This window comes from Martes martes (assembly GCF_963455335.1).
Source record: "Martes martes genome assembly, chromosome: 12".
Lineage (NCBI taxonomy): Eukaryota > Metazoa > Chordata > Mammalia > Carnivora > Mustelidae > Martes > Martes martes.
Window position 1 is genome coordinate 43755800 of NC_137900.1, and position 24298 is coordinate 43780097.

The 24298-nt window shown below is 43.4% G+C and overlaps 1 protein-coding gene across 2 annotated transcripts in view; it reads left to right on the forward strand.

Annotated features, from left to right (window-relative positions):
• Positions 1-15091: 15091 nt before the first annotated feature.
• The window catches only part of SNAPC3 (small nuclear RNA activating complex polypeptide 3), a 42122-nt gene continuing 32915 nt past the window's right edge, over positions 15092-24298 (forward strand). The window contains exons 1-2 of one of the 2 annotated variants that reach the window (XR_013967754.1): positions 15092-15840; positions 16567-16644. Coding sequence is in view for 1 of the 2 variants with exons in the window: in XM_080819875.1 (XP_080676001.1) it covers positions 15524-15840; positions 16567-16644 (395 nt within the window). In the remaining variant the exon portion in view is untranslated. The remainder of the gene's footprint in view (positions 15841-16566; positions 16645-24298) is intronic. The other variant, XM_080819875.1, reaches the window with a different exon arrangement.

The following is a 24298-nucleotide window of genomic DNA, read 5'->3' on the forward strand; positions in this document are numbered from 1 at the left end:
ATCACCCTCCCCTCCATAAAAACTGAAGGAGGCTGAGGTAGAAGGATAAGTAAATAAAGTTAAATTGCTTCTAAACCTAAATCTCACTAACAAGGACGCTTGATAGCAGGAATGCGACATTCCACCAGGAGACTCCCAATTGTCTTTATGTCAGTGCCTCATTAGAGGGAAAGCGGCCTTGGCTGGATAGTAACAAGGACTTCAATATCCTGACAGTCTTCTTTACCCTGATAGCCCTTCTGAACACCCCCTTTGTCCTCACCTACCTAACTCCTGTGTATATAACCAGCCACTCCTCACATCCCCGGGGCAGCAGCAGCTCTTCCTGCCCACGGGTCCTGTCCCCGTGCTTTAATAAACCACCATTTTGCACCAAAGATGTCTCAAGAATTCTTTCTTGGTCATCGGCTCCGGACCTCAGCCCACTGAACCTCACCCAGGTTCTAGAACTTCATCATATCCCCCAAATCCATATGTTGGAACCTGCCCCTCAGGGTGATGGTAATAGGAGGGGAAGCCCTGGGAAGGACTAGGTCCTGACAGCAAAGCCCTTATGAATGGAACTAGTGCCCTTATGAAAGAGGCCTCAGAGGGAATGTTTTCTCACCATGTGAAGTTAACAGTGAAAAGATGACTATCTAGGAAGTGGACCCTCACTAGACACCAAATCTGGTGCCGTGATCTTAGACTTCCCAGCCTCTAGAGCTGTGAGAAATAAATGCTTATGGTTTAAAAGTCACCCATTCTGTGGTTTTGTTTTTTTTTTAAGATTTAATTAATTTATTTATTTGACAGACAGAGATCACAGGTAGGCAGAGAGGCAGGCAGAGAGACAGGAGGAAGCAGGCTCCCTGCTGAGCAGAGAGCCTGATGCAGGGCTCGATCCCAGGATCCTGGGATCATGACCTGAGCCGAAAGCAGAGGCTTTAACCCACTGAGCCACCCAGGCGCCCCTCTGTGGTATTTTTTTTTTTTTTAAGATTTTATTTATTTATTTGACAGAGAGAGAGATCACAAGTAGGCAGAGAGGCAGGCAGAGAGAGAGGGGGAAGGAGGCTCCCTGTTAAGCAGAGAGCCCGATGTGGGGCTCGATCCCAGGACTCCGGGATCATGACCTGAGCTGAAGTCAGACACTTAACCAACTGAGCCACCCAGGCACCCCCTGTGGTATTTTGTTATGGCAGCCCGAATAGACGAAGGCAACTTATCTTCCTTGGCCTAAGTTAATTCATCTATAATATAAAAAGAGGACTAATCCTTCCCTCAAGTGGCTATTTTTTTTTTAAGATTTTATTTATTTGACAGAGATCACAAGTAGGCAGAGAAGCAGGCAGAGAGAGAGGAAGGGAAGCAGGCTCCCCACTGAGCAGAGAGCCCTACTCGGGGCTCGATCCCAGGACCCTGGGATCATGACCCGAGCCGAAGGCAGAGGCCTTAACCCACTGAGCCACCCAGGCGCCCCTCAAGTGGCTATTTTGAAGATATTTTAATTTTTTTTTTTAAAGATTTTATTTATTTATTTGACAGACAGAGATCACAAGCAGGCAGAGAGGCAGGCAGAGAGAGAGGGGGAAGCAGGCTCCCTGCTGAGCAGAGAGCCCGATGCAGGGCTCTATGCAGGGCTCAATCCCAGGACCCTGGGATCACGACCCGAGCCGAAGGCAGAGGCTTTAATCCACTGAGCCACCCAGGCGCCCCTGAAGATATTTTTATGTAATAGTGCATATGAGATCACTGTCACTATGTCTGGGACACAGTTGGCACAAATGAACACTAGTAACCTCCCTTTTCTTAGTCATACTAGTATGCAAGTTGAATTCAAAGCCAAATCATATGAACAAAAAATCCCAACAAGCATTCATAGTTGAGAGACAATGAAATATGTAAACATTTTTGGTGGTACACTCTGTTGGGATCAAGGTAGGCTGGGCCTGCCCTTCATAGTGTCACTTGGCTGATGAGTGAAGAGAAATGCCTATAGGTAATTCTGCTCTGAGATCTTCCAGGCCCAGCCTGGTTTCCAGTCTGTGCATCCTTCTTACTGGCTTCCCACTCATATCCCAAGGGCAGGCTCAGTGCTCTTCTAGTTCTCAGAACCAATCTTGACCTGGGGCCAGATGTGCTCAGATGACTCCAACTCCATATTTGGCTGCCAGTCTGATTCTGACCTATTGTCTCCAGATGGCTAGAAATCTGTGTGTGCTCCTATTTGATTCCTGGCCCTGTTGACCTGATTTCTACTTGTCCCGGGCCTTTTTATCATTTTGTTGTATACTGATAGAAAGCCCACTACCTTGCCATGTTGGCCACTCCTGCAGCCAAAAATTACAATGGCTGCCTGGAACATCATGCTTTCCCAAAACTCCATGCCTATGTTACCACGTCATCATCTTGTCCTTAAGCTACATCTAAATGATCCAAGGAAAGGAAGCAGTAACCTTACAGGTTCTTGCTGGCAAACTCCGAGAACTTAGAAACAGGATATGGTAGAAGCTGAGTCACCCCTGGCAATGCTCAGGAGAAAAGCCCACAAGTTCTTCCTGTTTCTGAAGGTCCAACCCTGTGACTACCCTTCCTGAGACTTGGACTTTTAGCTTTTCCTTCTCTTGTCAGCTTGTACAATTAACCTAATTTCTGCTTAAGTGATAGAAGATCAGTTTCTCATGTTTGTCTCCATATGTGCCTTATCCTGTACACATCTCAGTTGTTGACTATTTATCTGAAGGCCGTGTGTCCTGCTGTGAGCCCAGAACTTCTCCTTCAGGCCAAATCTTAAAGCATAAAAATTACACACTAGTATCCCAGCTTCTCCATAGATTCATAATTTTTGGAACTTGCTTTTGTAATAGCAATTTCTGTAGTCATATTCATTTATTCGTCTACCCATCCAACCATCCATCCACTCATCCATCCATCTGTATGTAGCATCTACTGCACACAAGGCACTGTTCATGGTTCTGGGGGGTCACAAAATCAGAGCAGATTGGGGCACCTCAGTGACTAAGTTGGTTGAGCCCCCAACTCTTTTTTTTTTTTTTTTTGAGATTTTATATATTTATTTGACACAGAGAGAGAGAGACAGTGAGAGAGGGAATAGAAACAGGGAGAGTGGGAGAGAGAGAAGCAAGCTCCCTGCTGAGCAGAGAGCCCAACGTGGGGCATGGGGCTCGATCCCAGGACTCCACGATCATGATGCAAGCAGAAGGCAGACGCTTAACTGACTGAGCCCCCCAGGCACCCAAGCCCCCAACTCTTGATCTCAGCTCAGGTCTTGATCTCAGGGTCTTGAGTTCAAGCCCCACCTTAGACTCCACACTAGGTGTGGAGCCTACTTAAAAAATATATAGATAAAGATATAGATATTTATATCTATCTATCTAGATAGATAGAACATTTCTGTTTTTCAACATCATAGACTAGTGAAGATAACTGCCATACCAAAAAATAATCTCATACAAAGGGCTAAGGACTGTAACGGAGATACAAACATGGGCAGTGAAAGCACCAAGTTGGGAACAAATGGCTGTCTTCATAAAAGAGGTCAGAAACTCTTCACAGAGTAGCTAATGTTTATTAGTATATGATTAGTATATGTTTAGTATATGATTAGTATATGTTTATTAGTATATGAGTATTGGAGAAGAGAAGAAGGGTAGTACTGCTTTAAGAAAACAGTGTAAGAATGACAAATTTGTTCACTATTTAACTTTGTAATCCCATTTTGAGGATTTATCCTGCAAAAATATATGTACTTGTAACAAATGACTTACATATAAGATTAACAATTGCAGCATTATTTGTAAGCATTTGCGATTAAAAACAAGCCATGTGTTAACTAATGAGCACCTCTTAAATAAATATGGTGTAGTCACTTGGTGGAAGACTATGCAGCTGTAAAAAAGAATGAAGAACCTCTCTATTTATGAAAGCTCTCTAATATGAGAGATCTTTTTTTTTTTAAGATTTTTTTATGTATCTGAAAGATAGCATGAGCAGGGAAAGGGGCAGAGGAAGAAGAGGGAAAATCAGACTCCCCCCTGAACACAGAGTCTGCCACAGGGCTCAATCCAGGACCCTGAGATCATGACCTGAGCAAAAGACCACCACTTAACTGAGTCACCCAGGCGTCCCTAATATGAGAGATCTTTAAGATACAGTGTTAAGTTTAAAAAGATAAAGTGATGGGGCGCCTGGGTGGCTCAGTGAGTTAAAGTCTCTGCCTTCGGCTCAGGTCATGATCCCAGGGTTCTGAGATCGAGCCCCGCATCGGGCTCTCTGCTCAGCAGGGAGCCTGCTTCCTTCTCTCTCTCTGCCTGCCTCTCTGCCTACTTGTGATCTCTATCTGATAAATAAATAAAATCTTAAAAAAAAAAGATACAGTGTTGAGTTAAAAAAAAGCAACATTTAGAATAATACTGTCTTTTGTTTTAAGTGGGATAAAAGAAAAATACACATTCATATTCACATTTATATGAAAAAGCTGTATACATAATATATATCTGATAAAAGTGGTTACTATTGGGTCTGGGGATAGTGGAAGGGGTGAGAATAAGACTTTTCATTGAATACTTAATTTTTTAACTAAAATATTATCTGTTAAAAATGTGAGTAATTTTTCAAAGACTACATTGCAGGGAAACAATGAAGTTGGATGGATGTAGGGCTCACAAGACTACTTTTTTTTTTTTTTTAACAGCTCCATGAATCAGAAACTTTCTGGCAAAAGGAAATCTAAGGAGAATGTCTTATTTCATCTCCCTCTTATGTGGGTAGTAATACTCTAACAGCAATTACATAATATGAGAATAGGCACCTTTAAAAACACAAACATGAGTAGAGACTTATGGCTGGTGAGAAAGCAAAACATTGCTGGCAGGGAGGCCTACCTTCTAGATTTGGAAGCAGAATTTAAATTCTTTCCTATGTGGGTGTATTCATTCAATTTAAACAACATTCCTTCTGCCTTATTCCTGAAAGGATGTGATGGCTTTTTATTCAGAACACTGGGAAAATAAAGCGAATAAAACTGTATACTCTAAAGTGATCTTCCAATTACCAAAAAAAAAAAGTGAAATTTTGAGCTTTAAAAGCCTCCGTTGTGGAGAGGAGGGGATACAAGGCTGAAAAGTCTAGACTTACTCCATCCAGGCAACCAGCCAGTGAATGTCATCATACAGGCCTTTTTTTTTCTTTAAGATTTTATTTGTTTATTTTTGAGAGAGGGAGAGAGAGAAAGAGAGAAGGAGCAGGAGTCGGGGGGAGGGACAGAGGGAGAAGCAGACTCCCTGCTGAGCAGCGAGCCCAATGGACGGACATGGGACTCAATCCCAGAACCCCAGGATCATGACCTGAGCCAAAGGCAGATGCTTAATGACTGAGCCACACAGGCACCCCTCAAACAGACTTTTAATATATTTTTTCCATCCTTTCAAGCCTCGGTGCACCCCTCTTTAAAAGAAAAACAATAATCCCCTCTTAGACATTTCATACCACCTGATTATTATAAAATTCGTTCAGACACTTAAATGAAAGAAGACGTAACTAAGTGAAATCAGTGTCATTCAAATTCAAGTGTCCCCTAACATTTACCATTACCTGGTAATGAGAGTTCAATCTTCAGTTTAATAGTTTGAAAAGCTTTGTTTTCAGTTTCCTAAAGGATGACCAGATTTGGGGAGATTGGGTCATTCTACCAAAATTCAAGAGAATCTTGGTTGTTGTAGACAGCTGTTGTTTTTGTCTGCCCATTATTGCCTGCCTGCCTTTGGGAAATTATTCTTCTCCAGTACACTTGCCAACTCTGATTTGGATGTCTGGTGGAGCTCTCACTCACAGTGTCTAATCATGTGGGCACAGGGTGACCTACATCTGGCTGAACAGAGCTCATTCCTCTAGCCCCAGTCATTGTTTCAAAGGAATGGGCCATCCTGCGGTGGGCAGGTATTCTGAGCTGGATTAATTACCCTCTTCGGTTGTTGCCATGGAGCTAGATGAGAGGGGGTCTTACCTCTCAGATCACAAAAGCTGGAAGGATATAAATATGGCAAACAGCAGCCATATAAACTCTATGTGAATATTATCAAATTTGGAAAGCTGCTCAAATTTTTAAAATTCGTTTGGGTCGTTGCCATTATGTGTGATTTAAAAATGTTTCATGCTATGATTTTGCTTTACAATTAAAAAAAAATTAGGGGGGGTCGGTGGCTCATTTGGTTAGGCATCTGGCTCTTGGTTTCAGCTCAGGTCGTGGTCTCAGGGTCCTGGGATCCAGCTCAGCATCAGGCTGTGCACCCAGTAGGGAGTCTGCTTGGGATTCTTTCTCTCCCTCTTCCTCTGCCCTTCCTCCCTTGCATGAATGAATAAATCTTAAAAAAAAAACCAAAAACCAAAACAAAACCAAAACCATGGGGAATGTAGAAAAAATATCAAATCACTGTGATGGATACCTGAAACTGATAGGCTATTATATGTCAACTATACTTCAATTAAACACACACACACACACACACACACACACACACACGCAAGAGAAACTAACAGGCCAATTAAACTTTTGAGGTGGTCACGTGTACAGGACACCTTATAGAGTTGGGACAGAGCGGTACGGATCAGAGTGGGAACGACTTCACAGGGCTAAAGCACTGTAGTTGAATCTTACATGATTTGGATGAACGGAGGAAATGCTGCCTACATTTTGGGCAGCAAAGAGTGCAAGCCAGAAGATGGACCTGACAAGAGCCAGGAGTTGGTGTCAGTAGCAGTGAAGTGCGCCAAAAAACCTGAGTTGTATCTGAGAGTCTCAAGACTAAGGGAGGGCAAAGACCAGCACTGAGTTGAGGTAAAGTGTACAGAAAAGGAGCCTCTTCCGGCTTGAGGTCAAGAAGGGGGCAAGTAGCAGGACAAGAGTGAGATGCCTACCTCAGATTTACATGCACTAGACATAATTACATGCCTTTTTTTTTTTTTTTAAGATTTTGTTTGTTTATTTGAGAGAGAGAGTGAGGGGCAGAGACAGACAGAGAGTGTGTGTGTGCGTGCATGCTCATGAGTTCAGGGAGAGGCAGAGGGAGAAGCAGAGTCCCCCACTGAACAGGGAGCCTGATGCGGGACTCGATCCCAGGACCCTGGGATCATGACCTGAGCCCAAGGCAAATGCTTAACTGACTGCACCATCCAAGTGCCCCCATAATTACATTCCCTACAGCCTGTTGTCTGTGGATGCAAACTGTGTGTGGCCCTACACCCCACAGCAGCCCACCACCATGGCCACAGCTTGTTGGAACAGAAGTGAAGATAGGACAGGGTTGTCTGGATGCTGACCAAAGGCCTAGAATGAGCTTGCATGTAGGGCTTTTCCCAAACGGGAAAACTGGGCCAGTCCTCTCCTCTCTCTTTCTCCCTCTGGCTTTTGTTTTCTCTCTCTCAGGAGAGGCAGAGAAAAGTTTCTTATAACTCCAAGGGCTGATGTGAAAGGTTATGAAGTGAACTGTAGGCCAGAAGTAGGCTTGCCAGGGGACTCTGGGTGGCTCAGTAGTTAATTAAGCATCTGCCTTCCACTCAGGTCATGATCTCAGGGTCCTGGGGTCGATCCCCTCATCGGGCTCCCTGCTCAGCAAGAAGTCTGCTTCCCTTGCTTGTGTTCCCTCTCTTGCTGTCTTGTTCTCTGTCAAATAAAGAAATAAAATCTTAAAAAAAAAAAAAAAAAGGAATCGGTTTGCCGGATAAAATAAGTTACATTTGAATTTCAGATTAACTATAACAACAGCCATTTTTTGGTATAAGTATTTCCCAGGTAGTGTATGAGGCATATTTATACTAAAAAGTTAAAATAACCCACTGAGCCATCCTGGTGCCCCTTCTTCCTTTTTTTAAAAAAAGATTTTATTTATTTATTTATGAATGAGAAAGAAATTGAGAGCAGAGCTGGGGGTGGGGGAAAGGAGCAGAGGCAAAGGGAGCAGCCTCCTTGCTGAGGGGGAGTCTGACATGGGGCTCGATCCCAGGACCCTGAGATCATGACCTGAGATAAAGCCAGACACTTAACAGACTGAGCCATCCAGGCGCCCCAGGTAGGTTTCTTTTGTTGTTGTTGTTTGTTTTTAAACAGGGGCAAAGCTGTGCAGATCTGTCTTTTCCTGCCCTAAGGAGGTAGACTGAAGGTGTCTCTGATGCTGGGAGCCTCTGTCCCAGGGCTGCTGGTGTGTCTTTCATCCTGGCTCTGCTGGAAGTCCACTAAGCCATTAGAGAGCACTTATTGTTCCTTCCTGGGAACCTTAGCTGCCCCATCGTCCCTGCCCAGACTCGCAGTGTACTAGGAGTGAGGGACGGGCTCTCGTCACTAGGGAGTCAGGCTATGACTGTGTTGGACTTAATTTTTTTCATCCTCCTACATATCAGGGAGAGCCTTCCAGACTAGGTCTTCGGGGAAAATCTGATGTAAATGTCCCCCCTCTCCACACTTCAAACCCTCTCCAGATAATGTAGCCTCTCTTTGAAGCCCTGGATTAGGTGCCCTGATGCCCTCCCACTCCCTCAGAAAACCCCTGCCCTCCCTGTTGGAAGACATCCCTCCCCTAAGGCTTTGGTGCGGGCTTGCAAACTTGAGCCTGTGAGCGGTTGCCCTTTGCTTAGTCAAGCTGACTTGTGGATGGTGAGGATCATCCCCAGTGTTTGATGTACTTGACATCCTTAGAAATGTACCCAAAAAGCCATGCACACCTCTCTAAAGTCAGTAGTTTTTTCTCGGCTACCATGTCTGATCACATACAAGAGAAGGATATTCTTTCTGAAAATGGTACTACTTTGGCGAGTTGCAAAAGAGTAATTGTGTTGAGAATACCTTCCTTTTTAAAAAATTTTACTTGTTTATTTGACAGAGAGAGAGAGAGAGCACACAAGCAAGGAGGAGTGGCAGGCAGAGGGGGAGGAAGAAGCAGGCTCCCTGCTGAGCAGGGAGCCCGATGTGGAGCTCGATCCCATGACCTGGATTCATGACCTGAGCTGAAGGCAGACACTTAACCCACCCAAGTGCCCAGAGAAAAAAATAGTTTCTTTTCCCTAGATTTAATTCACATGACCAGAGGTGTATATTGCCCTCTTTACCATCCGAAGGAGCAGTGCCAGATCTCGAGAGATTCTTCTTTATCATCTCTCTCCTCTCTTCTAACCGAGGTAGAAGGTGAAAGTTCTCCCATCAATTTAGCAGTCTACATAGAGAGGCAGTGAGAACCCCCTGATAGACGAAAGCAATGGAGAAGTGCACAGTAAAAGCCAGAAAGCCATGAGAGAAAATTCGTGTTGATTCCCAGCATCAGATCCTATGTTTTGGACTTCCATAAAAACTCTCCATATATTTATAAAGATAAGCACAGCAACCACCTTCATCTAAAAAACGGGTCAGCAACTTTCTGTAAAGGACCAGATAGTAAAGATTTCAGACTTGGCAGGCCACACAGTCTCCGGCAACCACTCAGTTCTGCTATTGTAAAGGCAAAAGCAGCCACAGGCATGTCATAAGCATGACTATGTTCCAATAAAACTTTATTTACAAAACCCAATCACAATACCATTCTCCAGTTAAAAAAAATAAAAGGGGATCCTTGAAGAAAAGGCTTATTCTAGACGCTGGGTGAGGAATCCATGAGTCAGGAGTATCTTGTAGTGCCAGTAGATAAGGGAGGCCTCAGAAAACAAGATGACAAGGAGCCTGTTGGAAAGGGACACAGGAGCCAACCCGAAAGAGCTTCTCATGGCCAAAGCAAGAACAATTTGAGCAACAGCATGGGGGGAAGAGGGGAGAGAGGGAGAGGGACAAGCTGACTCCATGCTGAGCACAGAACCCATTGTGGGGCCAGATCCCACAAGCCTGAGATCATTACCTGGACCAAAATCAAGACAGAGGCCCAACTGACGGAGTCACCCAGATGCTCCCCGGAGGTGGCTAAGTTAAAGGCAGGGAAATTGTAGTTCTGAGTGCGAGAACCCAACAGAGGAAGTGACGGGGATGAAGGCTCTGGAGAGGCTGGTTTGCATTTGAAAGGAGCACTCAAAGGAGAGTCCTTTACTATCTGTACGAATTGGCGGGCGCTGGTGTTAGGTCAAAGGAGCAAGACTGATACAAAGCAAAGGTCAAGCAAAGCTTTATTTCGCGCCAAGCATAAAGAACCAAAACGACCGTTCGGGGTCGCCTCTTACAGAGAGGGCGACCCCTCCCTTCCTTACCAACTAACTTTTATAGAGCAAAGGCCATGTAGTTGGGCCTGGCCACATACAGGTGGCCAATGAGATTGTAACACAGAGAAAGCTGCACAGTCATGCTAGGTCATACATGGGTGGCCAATTGAATTACAATTTACCCTAGTAGATATTTGAACTAGCCTATCACCTTGGTCAGAATTGGCACCCAAAAGGCGGGACCCATACTCCTTGCTATGCTAGGGAGACAGTACGCGTGCCCCACTGATTGGATGTCTCCACCTGGCCTGACCCACCCTTGTATTTGGGCTTTGTTACCTGGGACTGGTTTCCCAGACTTGTTTTTAAGTAAGTTCCCTGAGGGGGGTGGGCAGGGTCAGTTTAAGTTTTACTGCATAAACAACAAAATCACTGTTTAACCGGATGGAATCGCTCTGGCTAAATAGGCCCTTACAGGTGGGAGGGGCAGTCTCTTTAGGGTTTGCAAGATGTCAAAGCATCAGAAACACATGGTTAATACGGTAGTATTGGATGATAACCCAAAACATAAAATAAATATCCATGAATCCACACTGATATAAATAAAAGATAGAATATTTAAACACATGGAGAAGAGTCAAGTCTCCCTTATAGAATTCTGGAGAATTTAGGTAACTCCTCTCCGTTCTAGGAGATGGAGCTGTCTTGAGGATACCTCCTGTCTTGAGGATAAGCTGTGCATACTGACTTGCTTCATCAGAGTATGGAGGATGGGAAGAGAGGGAAAAGATGTTTTCATCCAAGACGAAGGCAGAACCTTGTGTCAGAGAGTGTTTCATGATCTGATCCTACACTTCTAGCCTTCAGTCATTTTCTATCATTTCCAGGATCTGTTCCCCTTACATGAGTGAATGTGTCTCATAGACGAACTAAGGTAAGTTAAGCAGATAGAAGAACATCTAGTTGTAGAATCTTAGGATGGTACGAGCCTCATGTCATGGGAATCAGATAATGGCCCATGTTCCCTCCAACAAAAATGGTCGCTTCTCCCAACTCTCCTCTTCACATCCACGGTCCCTATAACTGAAGGGGGCCAGAACATTTTCTGACTATATTTTATTACCAATGTTTTCTTACTCTCTTCATTTCCTCACAAGAAAATAGTACAGGTATTCTAAAGCAATGAGTTGGGGGCAATTTAGAGAATAAAAAGAAAGTCATTATGCAAATATGTTAAGTTATTCAACCTTGAAAAGCATTGTTGCTTAGAATGAAAGGGGATGCTAAAGTCTTGGTTTCTGTCTCAGTTGTTAGCATTCCTTGTAATGAATGCCAAGTATCTGGTGATCTTACTCCTCACTGAATGGTTATTATTCAACCGACTGCCTTTATGACTAAGAGCCCTCCAGCTGTCTTTCCCAGTCACGTCATTCCCTTTCTGTTCTTCTACTACTTTCTTTGGCAGAGAGAAACCCCCACATGGTCCCCTGGCTTTAGGAAAGCCCACCTGAACACACAATCCGTTGAAGCAGAGAATCCAGGAACAGTAAGTACCAAGCAAAAGATTTTTGTATTATCTTTTTTTTTTTTTAAGATTTTATTTATTTATTTGAGAGAGAGAGACTGAGAGCCAGAGAGCACAAGTTGGGTGAAGGGCAGGGGGAGAAGCAGATTCCCTGCTGAGCAGGGAGTCCAATATGGGGCTCAGTCCAGGACTCCAGAATCATGACCTGAGCTAAAAGCAGATGCTTAACCTACGGAGCCACCCAGGCGCCTCTTTGTTTTTTCAATGAGGAGTTCCCAACCCTTTCGTGGAGAAGAGCTAGCTAGTTATTTCCTAAACCCTTACAAAGTCTAAAGGGCTTTTGCCTCTACCCCTTCTCAATAGAAATGCCACCTGTCGGCTGTGATGGCCCCTGGTTGTGCAGGGCCTTTTTTTTTTTTTTTTAAATCTGGTGGGAATGCCTGCCCTACAGAGCCTGAAGGAAAGAAAGGTCAAGCACTTTGTGATTGTCATTTAAATTTAAAATTGAGGTATGCCCCCCTGCTAATTGTGGCTCCAATGTAAATGTAAACAACTGAAAAATCAGTTGGCTTAGTTCACAAGCAGGGGAGCTTTGGTAATTCATCAAGAGAGATTTATGCTCAGTTGCGGTAATAGGTTGCAAAGGAGTTTTTTTAAAGAGTTTTTAAGAGACACAATTTTTTTGACGATTGAGTTCTTTGGGGAGGCTCTGCATTTAGGCAGACAGTGGGGTTGAGGGGGGAAAAATGCCTATTGTCCAATGCCTTCAGCTCAAAATACTTTTTGTTCTGCATTGGCTACTGTGGACCCCTTAAGCCTTATTCCAAGTAGAGGCTGCTTGCTGATGATAAGGCTTGACTGAGTGCCATGTTCTGATTGCTGCTCACCACTAATCCCTTCCCCACTAATCCTTGGAATCCACACCCCTCAAGCTGCTGTTCCCAGTACCACACATTACAGTGACAAGAACCATCTTTCTCTGACATGTGTGTTCTGGTGCTGCCCCTAACCACTGCTGCTCATGAACCACTGTGGTCTCCCCTCCTGAAGCCCCAGAATGTAGGTTAGAATTCTTTCACCTGAAGGGTGACCTCATTCCCTGGAGAGAGAGCTCCCCCTGTTGAGAGGTTTGGACCAAGTCTTCAGGTTGCAAGACTCCAACTCATGGGGCACCTGGGTGGCTCAGTTGGTTAAACCAGGTCATCACCTCAGGGTGCTGGGATCGATTCCCACGTTGGCTCTCGGCTCAGTGGGGAGTCTGCTTCCCCACCTCACCACGTGTGCCTTGTGCCCCCTGCTCCCAACCCCCCTCCATGCTCATGCTCACTCTGTCTCAAATAAATAAATGAAACTTAAAAAAAAAAATCTAACTCAAACTAGCTTAAAAATAAATAAATGAAACTTAAAAAAAAAAGAATTTAACTCAAACTAGGTTGAAAAAAAAATCACTGGCTTACATAATGGCAAGTCTGGGGAGGGAGGGGAAGATGGCCTTAGCCACAGTATTCTAAGTCACATGACTTCTCTTCCTTCTCTACCTTCTGACTTGACTTCTTTAAACTCTTGGCTTTTCTTCTTCTATCTCTTCCTCTGGCTGATACAGGCTATCTGGGGGGAGAGGGGTACATCCTTAGGTCCTCAGAATAGAAGAAGAGTTTCTTGGTATCTAGATAAATCCCTAGGGGAGGATTCTGCTTGGTTCTAATTGAATCCACTGACTCATCCTTGACCCAATCACTGTGGCAGAGTGGGAAGGAGTCTATGATTGGCAGCCCCAGAAGGACCAAAAGGAGTAGGGGTTGTTCTAAAAAACAGGAATCTTGGCCGACAAAAACAACAGATGTTTCCTGCAACAATATATTGATAAGTACCAGAACTCCTATAAAAAGACACATAACCTAATTTAAAACTGGCAAAGGTGGGGTGCCTGTGTGGCTCAGTTGGTGGAGCCTTCAGCTCCTGGGATTAAACCCATAGGTCTCCCTGCTCAGCAGAGAGCCTGCTTCTCCCTCTCCCTCTGCTGCTCCCCCTGCTTGTGCACTCTCTCTGTCAAATTTAAAAAAAAAAAAAAAAAAATCTTTAAAAAAAAATGGCAAAGTTCTTAAATAGATATTTCTCCAGAGAAGATATACAGGGGCGCCTGGGTGGCGCAATGGGTTAAAGCCTCTGCCTTCAGCTCAGGTCATGATCATCAAGCCCAGCAGGGAGCCTGCTCCCCCCTCTCTCTCTGCCCGCCTCTCTGCCTATCTGCCTACTTGTGATCTCTATCTGATAAATAAATAAAATCTTAAAAAAAAAAAAGATATACAAATGGCCAATAAGCCAAGATGCTCAGCATTATTAGGTATGATATGCAAATCAAAACCACAAGATACTACCCACTAAGATGACTATAATCAGATAATAACAAAGATGTACAGAAACCTGAATCCTCACGCGATTTTGGTGGGAGTGTAAAATGGGGCAGCCACTATGGAAAACAGGCAATTCTTCACATGGATTAACATAGGTAACATATACATATATATATGGCAGAGATGAAAATATATGTCTTCAGAAAAAACTTGTACATGAAAGTTCATAGCAGCATTATTCATAATAGCCAAAAAGCAGAAATAACTTTTTGATGAATGGGTAAACAAGATGTGGTATACCACTCAACGCAGTATTATTCAGCCCTAACAAGAAGTGGAGTAGATACATGCAAAAATGGATAAACCCTGAAGACATTATGCTAAGTGAAAGGAGCTAATCACAAAAGACCACATAAACATGCCATTTATACTAAGTGCCCAGAATCTGTAAATGTAGAGACAAAGATTTAGTGGTTGGGTAGGGCTGGGGGAGTTGAGAGGATTGAGAGCGACAGCTCAAAGGTACGGAGTTCCTTTTTGGAGTCGTTAAGATATTCTCAGTTCGATTATGGTGATGTTGCACAACTCTGTAAATATATTAAAAACCGTTGAATGAGCACTTTAAATGGGTTAAGTATATGATGTGTGAGTAATATACCAATAAACAACCAACCAGCGTTCCTTCTTCATGTCCTGCTCCCTTCTTTGGGGTCTCTGAGCCACGGGGAAAGCTCCCTCTGAAGCTAAACAATTCCAATCCCGCTTCTATTTCCTTACAGTTAACTCTTTCCTCAGCAGTACCATGGTATGATAATCCCTGCCTGGGAAGGTTATGATTTTTAAAAATATACATCAGGGTTAATAATGTACAGTATCTGATACATAGTTAACGCTCAATAAACACTACTGTGAATGTATACAGCAATGCATACGTATATACACAAGAACATGGGGGCTGCTGGGGAGTTTTCTTAACGACCAGGATCTGGAGGGCCGGTCGGATCGGTGGTCTCAGCCCTGGCCGCCCTTGTCTCTCCAGCTCTGGGACACTGAGGCAGTAGCGCAGCGCACGAACCCCGGGGCCAAGGAAAAGTCCCGCATCCCGGGCCGAGCAACGGCAACGAACGGGATCGAAAGGCGTCCAGAGGCCGCCCTACCTAGCAGACAGCGATGCCACGTAACCGTGGGGAACCGGAACGCAACAACACAGGTTACCCAAGGCTGAGAGCCCAACCAACCGCTCACCGCATAACCGCGAGCGGAGAACAATGCGCTCAGCCCTGCGCGCGGAAGCTCGCGGAGCCGCGCCCGGGGGCGTGCCCGGCCCGGGGCCTTCTGGGAAATGCAGTGTCTGAAGCTGTCCCACGCGGCCCTGCTGTTCTTCGGACCGAGCCCCGTGCAACTACAAGTCCCATCACGCTCCGCGAGGTCTTGCTCGCCCGGCTTTTGCAGGGAAAGGAGTGGGGCGACCATGGCTGAAAGCAGCCGGGGCGGCTCAATGTGCCGCGGGGTGGACCCCCGGCAGGACACGGTCTCCAACGGTGGGAACTGCAACTTTCCAGAGTACGAGCTTCCAGAGCTGAACACGCGCGCTTTCCATGTGGGCGCTTTCGGGGAGCTGTGGCGTGGCCGGTTGCGCGGGGAAGGGGACTTGTCGCTGAAGGAGCCACAGGCATCCGCGTTGCCTGGGAGCCAAGGGGTCACCGACTGGGGCCAGGAGGATGCTGCGGTGGCCCGGGATCTGGGCTGCAGCCTGGAGGCAGCAGCCGAGCTGCGGACGGTGTGCGGGTGAGTGCGGGGCCGAGGGCTCTTGCTGCTTGGAGCTAACCTGGGTGCAGCCTTGCTCCTGCGTTCCCCTGGGACTCATCATTGGGAGGGCCTGTGGTTTACTCTCAGGGGTAAGAGGACCGCCCTTCCAAACCTCTCAGCTGCTCGAGCTTTCCGGGAACCCCGGGAGAAGTCCCGTGATTCGAATGCACAATTTCGGGGAGTTGGAGTGAAGGGACGGGAGAGCTGCATAAAAGCTTAATTTTTCTACTGGTTAATTTTTTAAGTGCTTGTTAATGTAGAAAAACAATCAGAGTAAGGCGATGTGTAGCTGCCATTGACAAGACACTTTGACAATGGAGGAGCCTTAGTAATGATGAGGCTGGAAGGAGATTTAACCAGAGGAGTGTTAACACCTTTGATTAATTGTGGTTCCTTTTGGGGACCTCCAGGTATGCTGGAGGCATAAAAGGCCCCAAAGTGCCTTTTATAGGGTGAAAAAAAAAAACTTTTAATGATCTCTTTCTTCGTTTAATAGTATTTGGCCACCATCCATCAATCGGCCATGTATCCTTTTCTCTGTCGAAAATCCGCACAGATGTCATTGTCCTGAATTCCGGCCTCCTCTGAGCCCCGCCTGCTGGGTTTTATCTGACTTCTTAATTGTTTAATGATGTATTTAGGACACAACCCTGATTCGCTGTGGTCTGGAAGGGTGATTGCTTTTCCTTTTTGTTTATGTTTTAGCCTTGATAAACTGAAGTGCCTTGAGGAGGGTGAGGATCCCGATGTCATTCCGGAGAATACTGACCTAGTGACTTTAGGGTATGGAAGACTTTCCTTTTATTATGTGATACTTATTTAAATATTTTTTTCAACGTTATATGATTGATGAGTTAAGAGTACATAATTGTTATCACCCCACCCGCTAAATTGAACCATTAACATTGGCCGAATTTGCTTTAGCTGTGTGTGGCAAGTCTTTCTCTACTGCTGAGCCATTCAGTAAGTACAGCAGCATATAGCTCCTCCAAGTATCATTTCTCCCACATAATCAGAGTGGTATTATGGCACCTAGGAAAATTAGCAGTAAATACGTAACCTCTAATGTCCAGTCGGTATTCAGATTTGTGTTTATTTTTGTTTATTTTTACTTATTTTTGTGTTTATTTTTAAATGTGTGTTTACAAAGGGACAGTCATCGACTTAGGTTCCAGTGCAAGCTGAATACTGATAGTGTCTGCCAAACTGTTTTCAATCTTTGATTTTTACAGACTCATATTTTTGTGAAATAGGATACCAGTGAATTAATAGGAAAATAGAATTAAAAGGCAAACTCAGTGAAAGTTTTTTTTTTTTAAGAACAGAGGATATTATTGCTATTATTTTTTGAAGATTAAAAAGACTATTAGGGGCGTCTGGGTGGCTCAGTGGGTTAAGCCTCTGCCTTCGGCTCAGGTCATAATCTCAGGGTCCTGGGATCAAGCCCTGGGCTCTCTGCTCGGCAGGGAGCCTGCTTCCCCCTCTCTCTCTGCCTGCCTCTCTGCCTACTTGTGATCTCTGTCTGTCAAATAAATAAATAAAATCTTTAAAAAAGAAAGACTTTATTAAAGATAACTCCCCTTTCCAAACTTCCAGACTTCTGGGTCATTGTGCTTTTTTATTTTTTCATTTTTTTAAGTATATCATTGTCTTGAATTTTTTTGGAGAGAGATCATGCAGGGGAGGGTGGGGTACAAAGGGAGAGGGAGAGAGAGAGAATCCTAAGCAGTCTCCACGCTCAGGACAGAGAGCTTGATCTCATGACCCTGATATTATGACCTGAGCCAAAATCGAGTTGGATGCTCAGCTGACTGTACCACCGAGGTGCCCCTTGAATTTTTTTTTATTGAAGTATAGTTGCGATAAAATACTTCATTAGTTTCAGGTGTATGGCATAGTGCTCTGACAGCTCTATATGTTCTGTGCTTACCATCTGTCACAACACGAGGCTGTTCATAATACCTGTTAAATTACCACTCACTGTATTCTCTATGCTGTTCCTTTATCCCCATGACTTATTTATTCCACAGCTGGAAACCTGTACCTGTACTCTCCTTCACCCATTTTGCCTCCCCACTTCTCCTGGCAGCCATCAGTTCTCTGTATTTATGGGGCTGTTTTCTGCTTTTTTATGCTTGTGTGTTTTCTTTTTTAAATTCCACATATCAGTGAAATTATATAGTATTTGTTTTCCTGTGTCTGACTTTTTTCACTTAGCATAATACCCTCTAGGTCCATTCATGTTATTGCAAATGGAAGGATCTCTCTTTTTTTTTTTAGATTTTATTTATTTATTTGAGAGAGAGATCACAAATAGAGAGGCAGGCAGAGAGAGGGGAAGCAGGCTCCCTGCCGAGCAGAGAGCCCGATGCGGGGCTCGATCCCAGAACCCTGAGATCATGACTTGCGCCGAAGGCAGAGGCTTAACCCACTGAGCCCCCAAGCACTCCAAGATCTCATTCTTTTTAATGGCTGAGTAATATTCCATTACACACACCAAATTTTAATCCATTTGTCTATCGATGGACACCTGAGTTGCTTCCATATCGTGGCTATTGTAAATAATGCCCTAGTATAGGAATGCATATATCTTTTGGAATTAGTGTTTTTGCTTTCTAGTCGTGAAATTATTCGATCATATGGTATTTATATTTTTATATTTTTATTTATTTTATTATTTTATTTATAATTTTATATTTTTATTTATTTATTTATATCTATATTTTTATATTTCATTTTATACTATATTTTTATACTTTCATTTTATACTATATACATATATTCATTTTATACTTCATACTCTTTTCCACAGTGGCTGTACCAATTTGATTCCTACCAACAGTGCCCAAGGGTTCCTTTTCCTCTATGTGCTTGCCAATAATTGTTATTTCTTGACTTTTTGATTTTAGCCATTCTGACTAATTAGAGATATCTCTTGGTGGTTTTGATTTGCATTTCTTTCTCTTTTTTTTAAAGATTTTATTTATTTATTAGACAGCAGGAAAGGAACACAAGCATGGGGAGTGGGGAAGGGAAAAGCAGGCTCCCTGTTGAGCAGAGAGCCTGACGTGGGGCTCAATCCCAGGACCCTGGGATCGTGACCTGAGCCGAAGGCAGACGCTGAACGACTGAACCACTGAGGCACCACTTGATTTGCATTTCCCTGATGATTAGTGATATTGAGCATCTTTTCATAGGTCTGTTGGCCATGTGTATGTCGTCTTTGGAGAAATGTCTATTCAGGCCCTCTCCCTTTTTAGTGTAAGTTCTTTATTTTGGATATTGACGCTTTATTGGATATATCATTTATAAATATTTTCTCCCTTTTAGTAGTTTGCCTTCTTGTTGATGATTTTTGTTGCTATGTGAAAGCTTTTTATTTTGGTATAGGCCCAAGAGTTTATTCTGTTCTGTTTTGTTTTTTTTGAAGGTTTTATTTTATTTATTTGTCAGAGAGAGAGTGCACAAGCAGGGAGAGTACAGGCAGAGGAAGAAACAGACTTCTGGTTAAGCAGGGAGCCGCATGCAGGTCTCAATCCCAGGACCCTGGGATCGTGACCTGAGCTGGAGGCGGACATTTAACCAACAGAGCCACACAGGCGTCCCATCCCTTGCCTGAGATGTCTTGAAAAATATCACTAAAACTGATGTCTAAGAGATTTTTGCCTGTGTTTTCCTTCTAGGAGTTTTATGTTTCAGGTCTCATATTTAGGTCTTTAATCCTTTAATCTATTCTTTGTGTGTGGTGTGAGACAGTGGTTCAGTTTCATTCCTTTGCATGTTAGCTGTCCAGTTTTCCCAGCACTATTTGTTGAAGAGACCGGCTTTTTCCCGTTGTATATTCTTTCCTCCTTCATAGAGTAGTTGACTGTGTAAGTGTGCGTTTATTTCTGGGCTCTCTGTTCTGTTGCATGGGTCTATGTGTGTATTTTTGTGTCAATGTGATACTCTTTGATTACTACAGCTTTGTAGTATATCTTGAAATCTGGGATTGTGATACATCCAGCTTTGTTCTTTCTCAAGATTGCTGTGGGTGTTCCGGGTCTTTTATGGTTTCATACAAATTTTATATTATTTGTTCTAATTCTGTTAAAAGTGCTGTTAGTATTTTGATAGGGATTGCCTTGAGGCTGTTGGTTGTTTTGGGTATTCTTCCAGTCCGTGAGCATGCACTATCTGTCCATTTGTTTGTGTTGGCTTCGGTTTCTTTCATTAGTGTTCTGTAGTTTTCAAACTCACCTCCTTGGTTGAGTTTATTCCTTGGTATTTTATTCTGGTGAAATTGTAAATGGAATTTTTTTTTAAATTTTTCTTTTTCTGCTACTTCATTATTGTACAGAAATGCAGTCAATTTCAGTACATTAGTTTTGTATTGTGCAACTTTATTGAATTCATTTATTACTTCCAATTTTATATATATATATATTTTAAAGATTTTATTTATTTATTTGACAGACAGATCACAAGTAGGCAGAGAGGCAGGCAGAGAGAGAAGGGAGGAAGCAGGCTCCCCGCCGAGCAGAGAGCCCGATGTGGGGCTTGATCCCAGGACGCTGGGATCATGACCTGAGCCGAAGGCAGCGGCTTTAACCCACTGAGCCACCCAGGCGCCCCCCAATTATATTTTATTATTAAACTCTAATAAAATTACTATTCATACTCAAAGTAAAATTCATATTACTATGACTTTCTAAATGCTTACTTTCATTGTCTCTACTGATTGAATGAAGAAATAGCTCTCAGATCAGTGTTGGTCTGCCAGTCACACTGAGAAACACTGTGCTGTGATAGTACTATAGAGAAAATGTGTGTAATGGTGACATTTATCATTTCCAGTTTGGAGCCCACTTCACACAACCTCATCTTTCTTAATCCTTGATCCTACCCTTTCTGTTGTCCCCCTCAAAAATTTGGGTGTTTCCACTCCACCTTGGTTTCTTTTATAATAACTGCTAAATCTCTTTTCCTTATCCCCACTGTTAATGTGTACATTAGTGATACTTGGGGCACCAGGAATGCCTCCCATCTCTCCTAGGTCTAGTTTTTTCCTCTTCTGATTTACTCATCTGTGCTACCACTTGAGCATGCTCATTTGCTGAGAAGTTCCCAATGACTGTACCTCTCCTTCATGACAGATTTCAGATTCCTTACGTAGACATGTGAAACTCCCCACTTAGAGTCCAAATCTGCCTTTCCAGAATTATTTTCAACCACTTTCTCTTTGAAATGGCTCAGGAGGCCCCTTTCCCATCTAAAACTCTATATTTGAAGCCATAGATTCCTTTCCACATTACTACAGCCGGTCTCCTCCCTTAGGAAATAGATTCCCTTGTAGTGTCCAGAACTCCAATTGTAATATTTCTGAGGTTTTTGAAAGCTCATCGAGAGTCCAGACCCCCCTATCTGTGTATTGCCCTTAAGCTTATTGTGCTGTTTTGCTTCCATTGTTGCTCTTTAACTGTCATCGATCGATGGAGTTGGATAGTTCTAAAATGTACATCGTGTCTCTCTTAAAATCTTTCACTGGCTCTTAGGCAAAAGTCCTAAGTTACTCAGTGGCTCCCAAGGGCCTCTGTAGAATGGATCTTGCAGATCTTTTTAGCTCTCCGTCTGCAGTGCTTCAGACACACTATAGTTTTCAGTGCCTGGAATGTGCGCTCACTCCAGGCCTTTGCTTTGAACACTTAACGCCTCTGCATCCTTCTGGTCTTGCTGACTTCTACTCATCCTTCAAGCACTGAAGGACTATGGACTCCCAGTGAGGCCTCTTTTATGCTCATGTAGCCCCCGTACCTCCCTGTTGAAATACTCATCACAGGGGCACCTGGGTGACTCAGTGGGTTAAGCTTCTGCCTTTGGCTCAGGTCATGGTCTCAGGATTCTGGGATGGGACCCCCGCATCGGAGCCTGCTTCCCCCTCTCTCTCTGCCTGCTGTTCTGCCTACTTGTGATCTCTCTCTCTCTCTGTGTCAAATAAATAAATAAAATATATTAAAAAAAAGAAATACTCATCACACCCATGATATACTTGTTTAATTTTTTGTCTTCCTAGCTAGACTTAAAAGTTCCATCAAGTGTGTCTGTCATACACACTGTTGTATCCCCAGTTCCTGGAACTTTGGCACATAATAGGAAGTCAGTAGATACTTGTAGAGTGAGGAGAATAAATGAAACTTTCATAAACTTGAGAAAGCAGTTTTTAGCAATTGGCTGAAAAAAGATTGTTGTTGTTGTTTTTAAAGATTTTATTTATTTATTTGACAGACAGAGATCACAAGTAGGCAGAGAGGCAGGCAGAGAGAGGGGGGGAAGCAGGCCCCCTGCTGAGCAGAGACCCCCCCCCCCACCCCGCAATGCCGGGCTCGACCCCAGGACCCTGGGATCATGACCTAAGCCGAAGGTGGAGGCTTTAACTCACTGAGCCACCCAGGCGCCCCTAATTGTTTGTTTGTTTGTTTTTTAAGATTTCTTTATTTATTTTTTGGGGGGGCAGAAGGAGATGGAGAGACAGTCTTAAACAGATTCCCCACGGAGCACGTGGAGCCTGTTGTGGGACTCAATCCCACAATCCTGAGATCATGACCTGAGCCAAAACCGAGAGTTGGACACTTAACCAACTGCCACCCAGGTGCCCCTGAGATTAATAATTATAAACAAAGCAAACTTTTTTGCTATAGTTAATAAAATACCAATCGGCTTATAATAACTTTTTTTTTTTTTTACTTGTAATGATTTTATTAAGCCACATTGTATAATAATTTTCAGGTCACTTGACATGTTTCACCTGGCTCTTTTTCCAGATCGACTGAATCCCCTTGGTTGTCTTCTGGTCCCTTCCATAGGAAATGTGGAAGGAAGTTTATATATGATCTAATGTAAAAGGAGTCAGTATGGCATTATTCTGCTGGGATTATTTAGATGTACTTTGAAACTATTACATTTTAAACATGACTAGCAGTAGTCTTAATAGTACTGCAAGTAAATTAGACTTGTACCAAATGCTCAATCTGTATCCCTATGCTTTCTCTAAACCTTCCTTTCTTCTCTCCACCAGTAACTTAAAGACAAAACCTAAATAAATGACCCCTTTATTATGGCGTAAAAATGAATACACTTCGAGCACTTTTTAACCTCAACAAAAGGCACTTGAAAGAGTGACATGCTGCTGTCTTTGTTCCATACCAAGCTAAATAACTTGTCATCAGCATTTCTGAAATTTTTTAACTGCTTGAAGACTAATTCCTAGGAACTGGAGCAGTAATTGCTACTACGTGGGCACTACTGAAACTCACCTGTCATCCCCAAAGCTTCAGCAACATTAGTTTTAATACAGTAGCGATTTCATTTAGTCTGCCCCGTCCTCTGACTTCACTAGCCAGCAGAGGACTGCTCAGTGCCCCATTTAAAGGATGTGAAAGGGGAACTTCAGAGTCCTGCAAGAAAAAGAGAGCCACAGAACTGAAGGACTCAACTCAACTCTCCCTGCCACCAGAACAAACCAACCAACCCACTGTAGTTTACCTGGGCTTTGTTAGAAGGACAGAAAAGAGTACCATTAAACTAGGAATCTTACAAACCCTCTTCTACCACCAGTATCACAAAATGAGTAAGTAGAAATAAAGTCCATAGGGAGTTTATTGCAGAAAATCAGAAAGCTGTTTATACAAATCATCTCTCTCCTTTTCCCAGGTAATAACTAGGAAACAAGAAAACCAAGTTTGTATTCCAGACAAAATTGAGTATACTAAAACAAGCATTTGAGGATAGAAAAGCATTTTGGATCTGGAATTTTGAAACTAAGAACAGAAATGAGGAAAAGGAGGAATGGAGAAAAAAAAAGTGGTGGAACTCAGAAAATGGAAGAAAAAAAATTTCTCAAATGAATTATGAGATAACTAAGGCAGAATAGATGCAAATGAAAAATTAATTTAATGCCTCTTATTAAATTAGTGTCCTACTGTTAGCGAGTTCCTAGCTGTGCACTTGCATGTGCTATAGTTTTGTTCTGTCAAATTGATCACTATTATTTGGTATGTGTGTATATACATACATGTATGTGAATGTGTGTGTGTGTGTGTGTGTGTGTGTGTGTGTATCCCTAAGTATTCTATCTCAGTTGGGGTTTGTGGCTTTTAGCATTAAAATGTGACCTTTGGGGGCACTTGGGTGGCTCAGTGGGTTAAGCGTCCCACTCTTGGTGTCAGCTCAGGTCATGATCTCAGGGTCCTGTGATCGAGTCCTGCAGTAGGCGCCACACTCAGCATGAATTCTCTCCCCACCACGCCCTCTCTCTGCCCCTCCTACTTGTGCTGTCTCTCTGTCTCTCTCTCTCTCAAACAAATAAAAGTCTTTTTAACTTTTTAAAAAAAATATAGAGGTCCCTAGGTGGCTCAGTCGGTTAAGCATCTGCCTTTGGCTCAGGCACGATCCCAGGGTC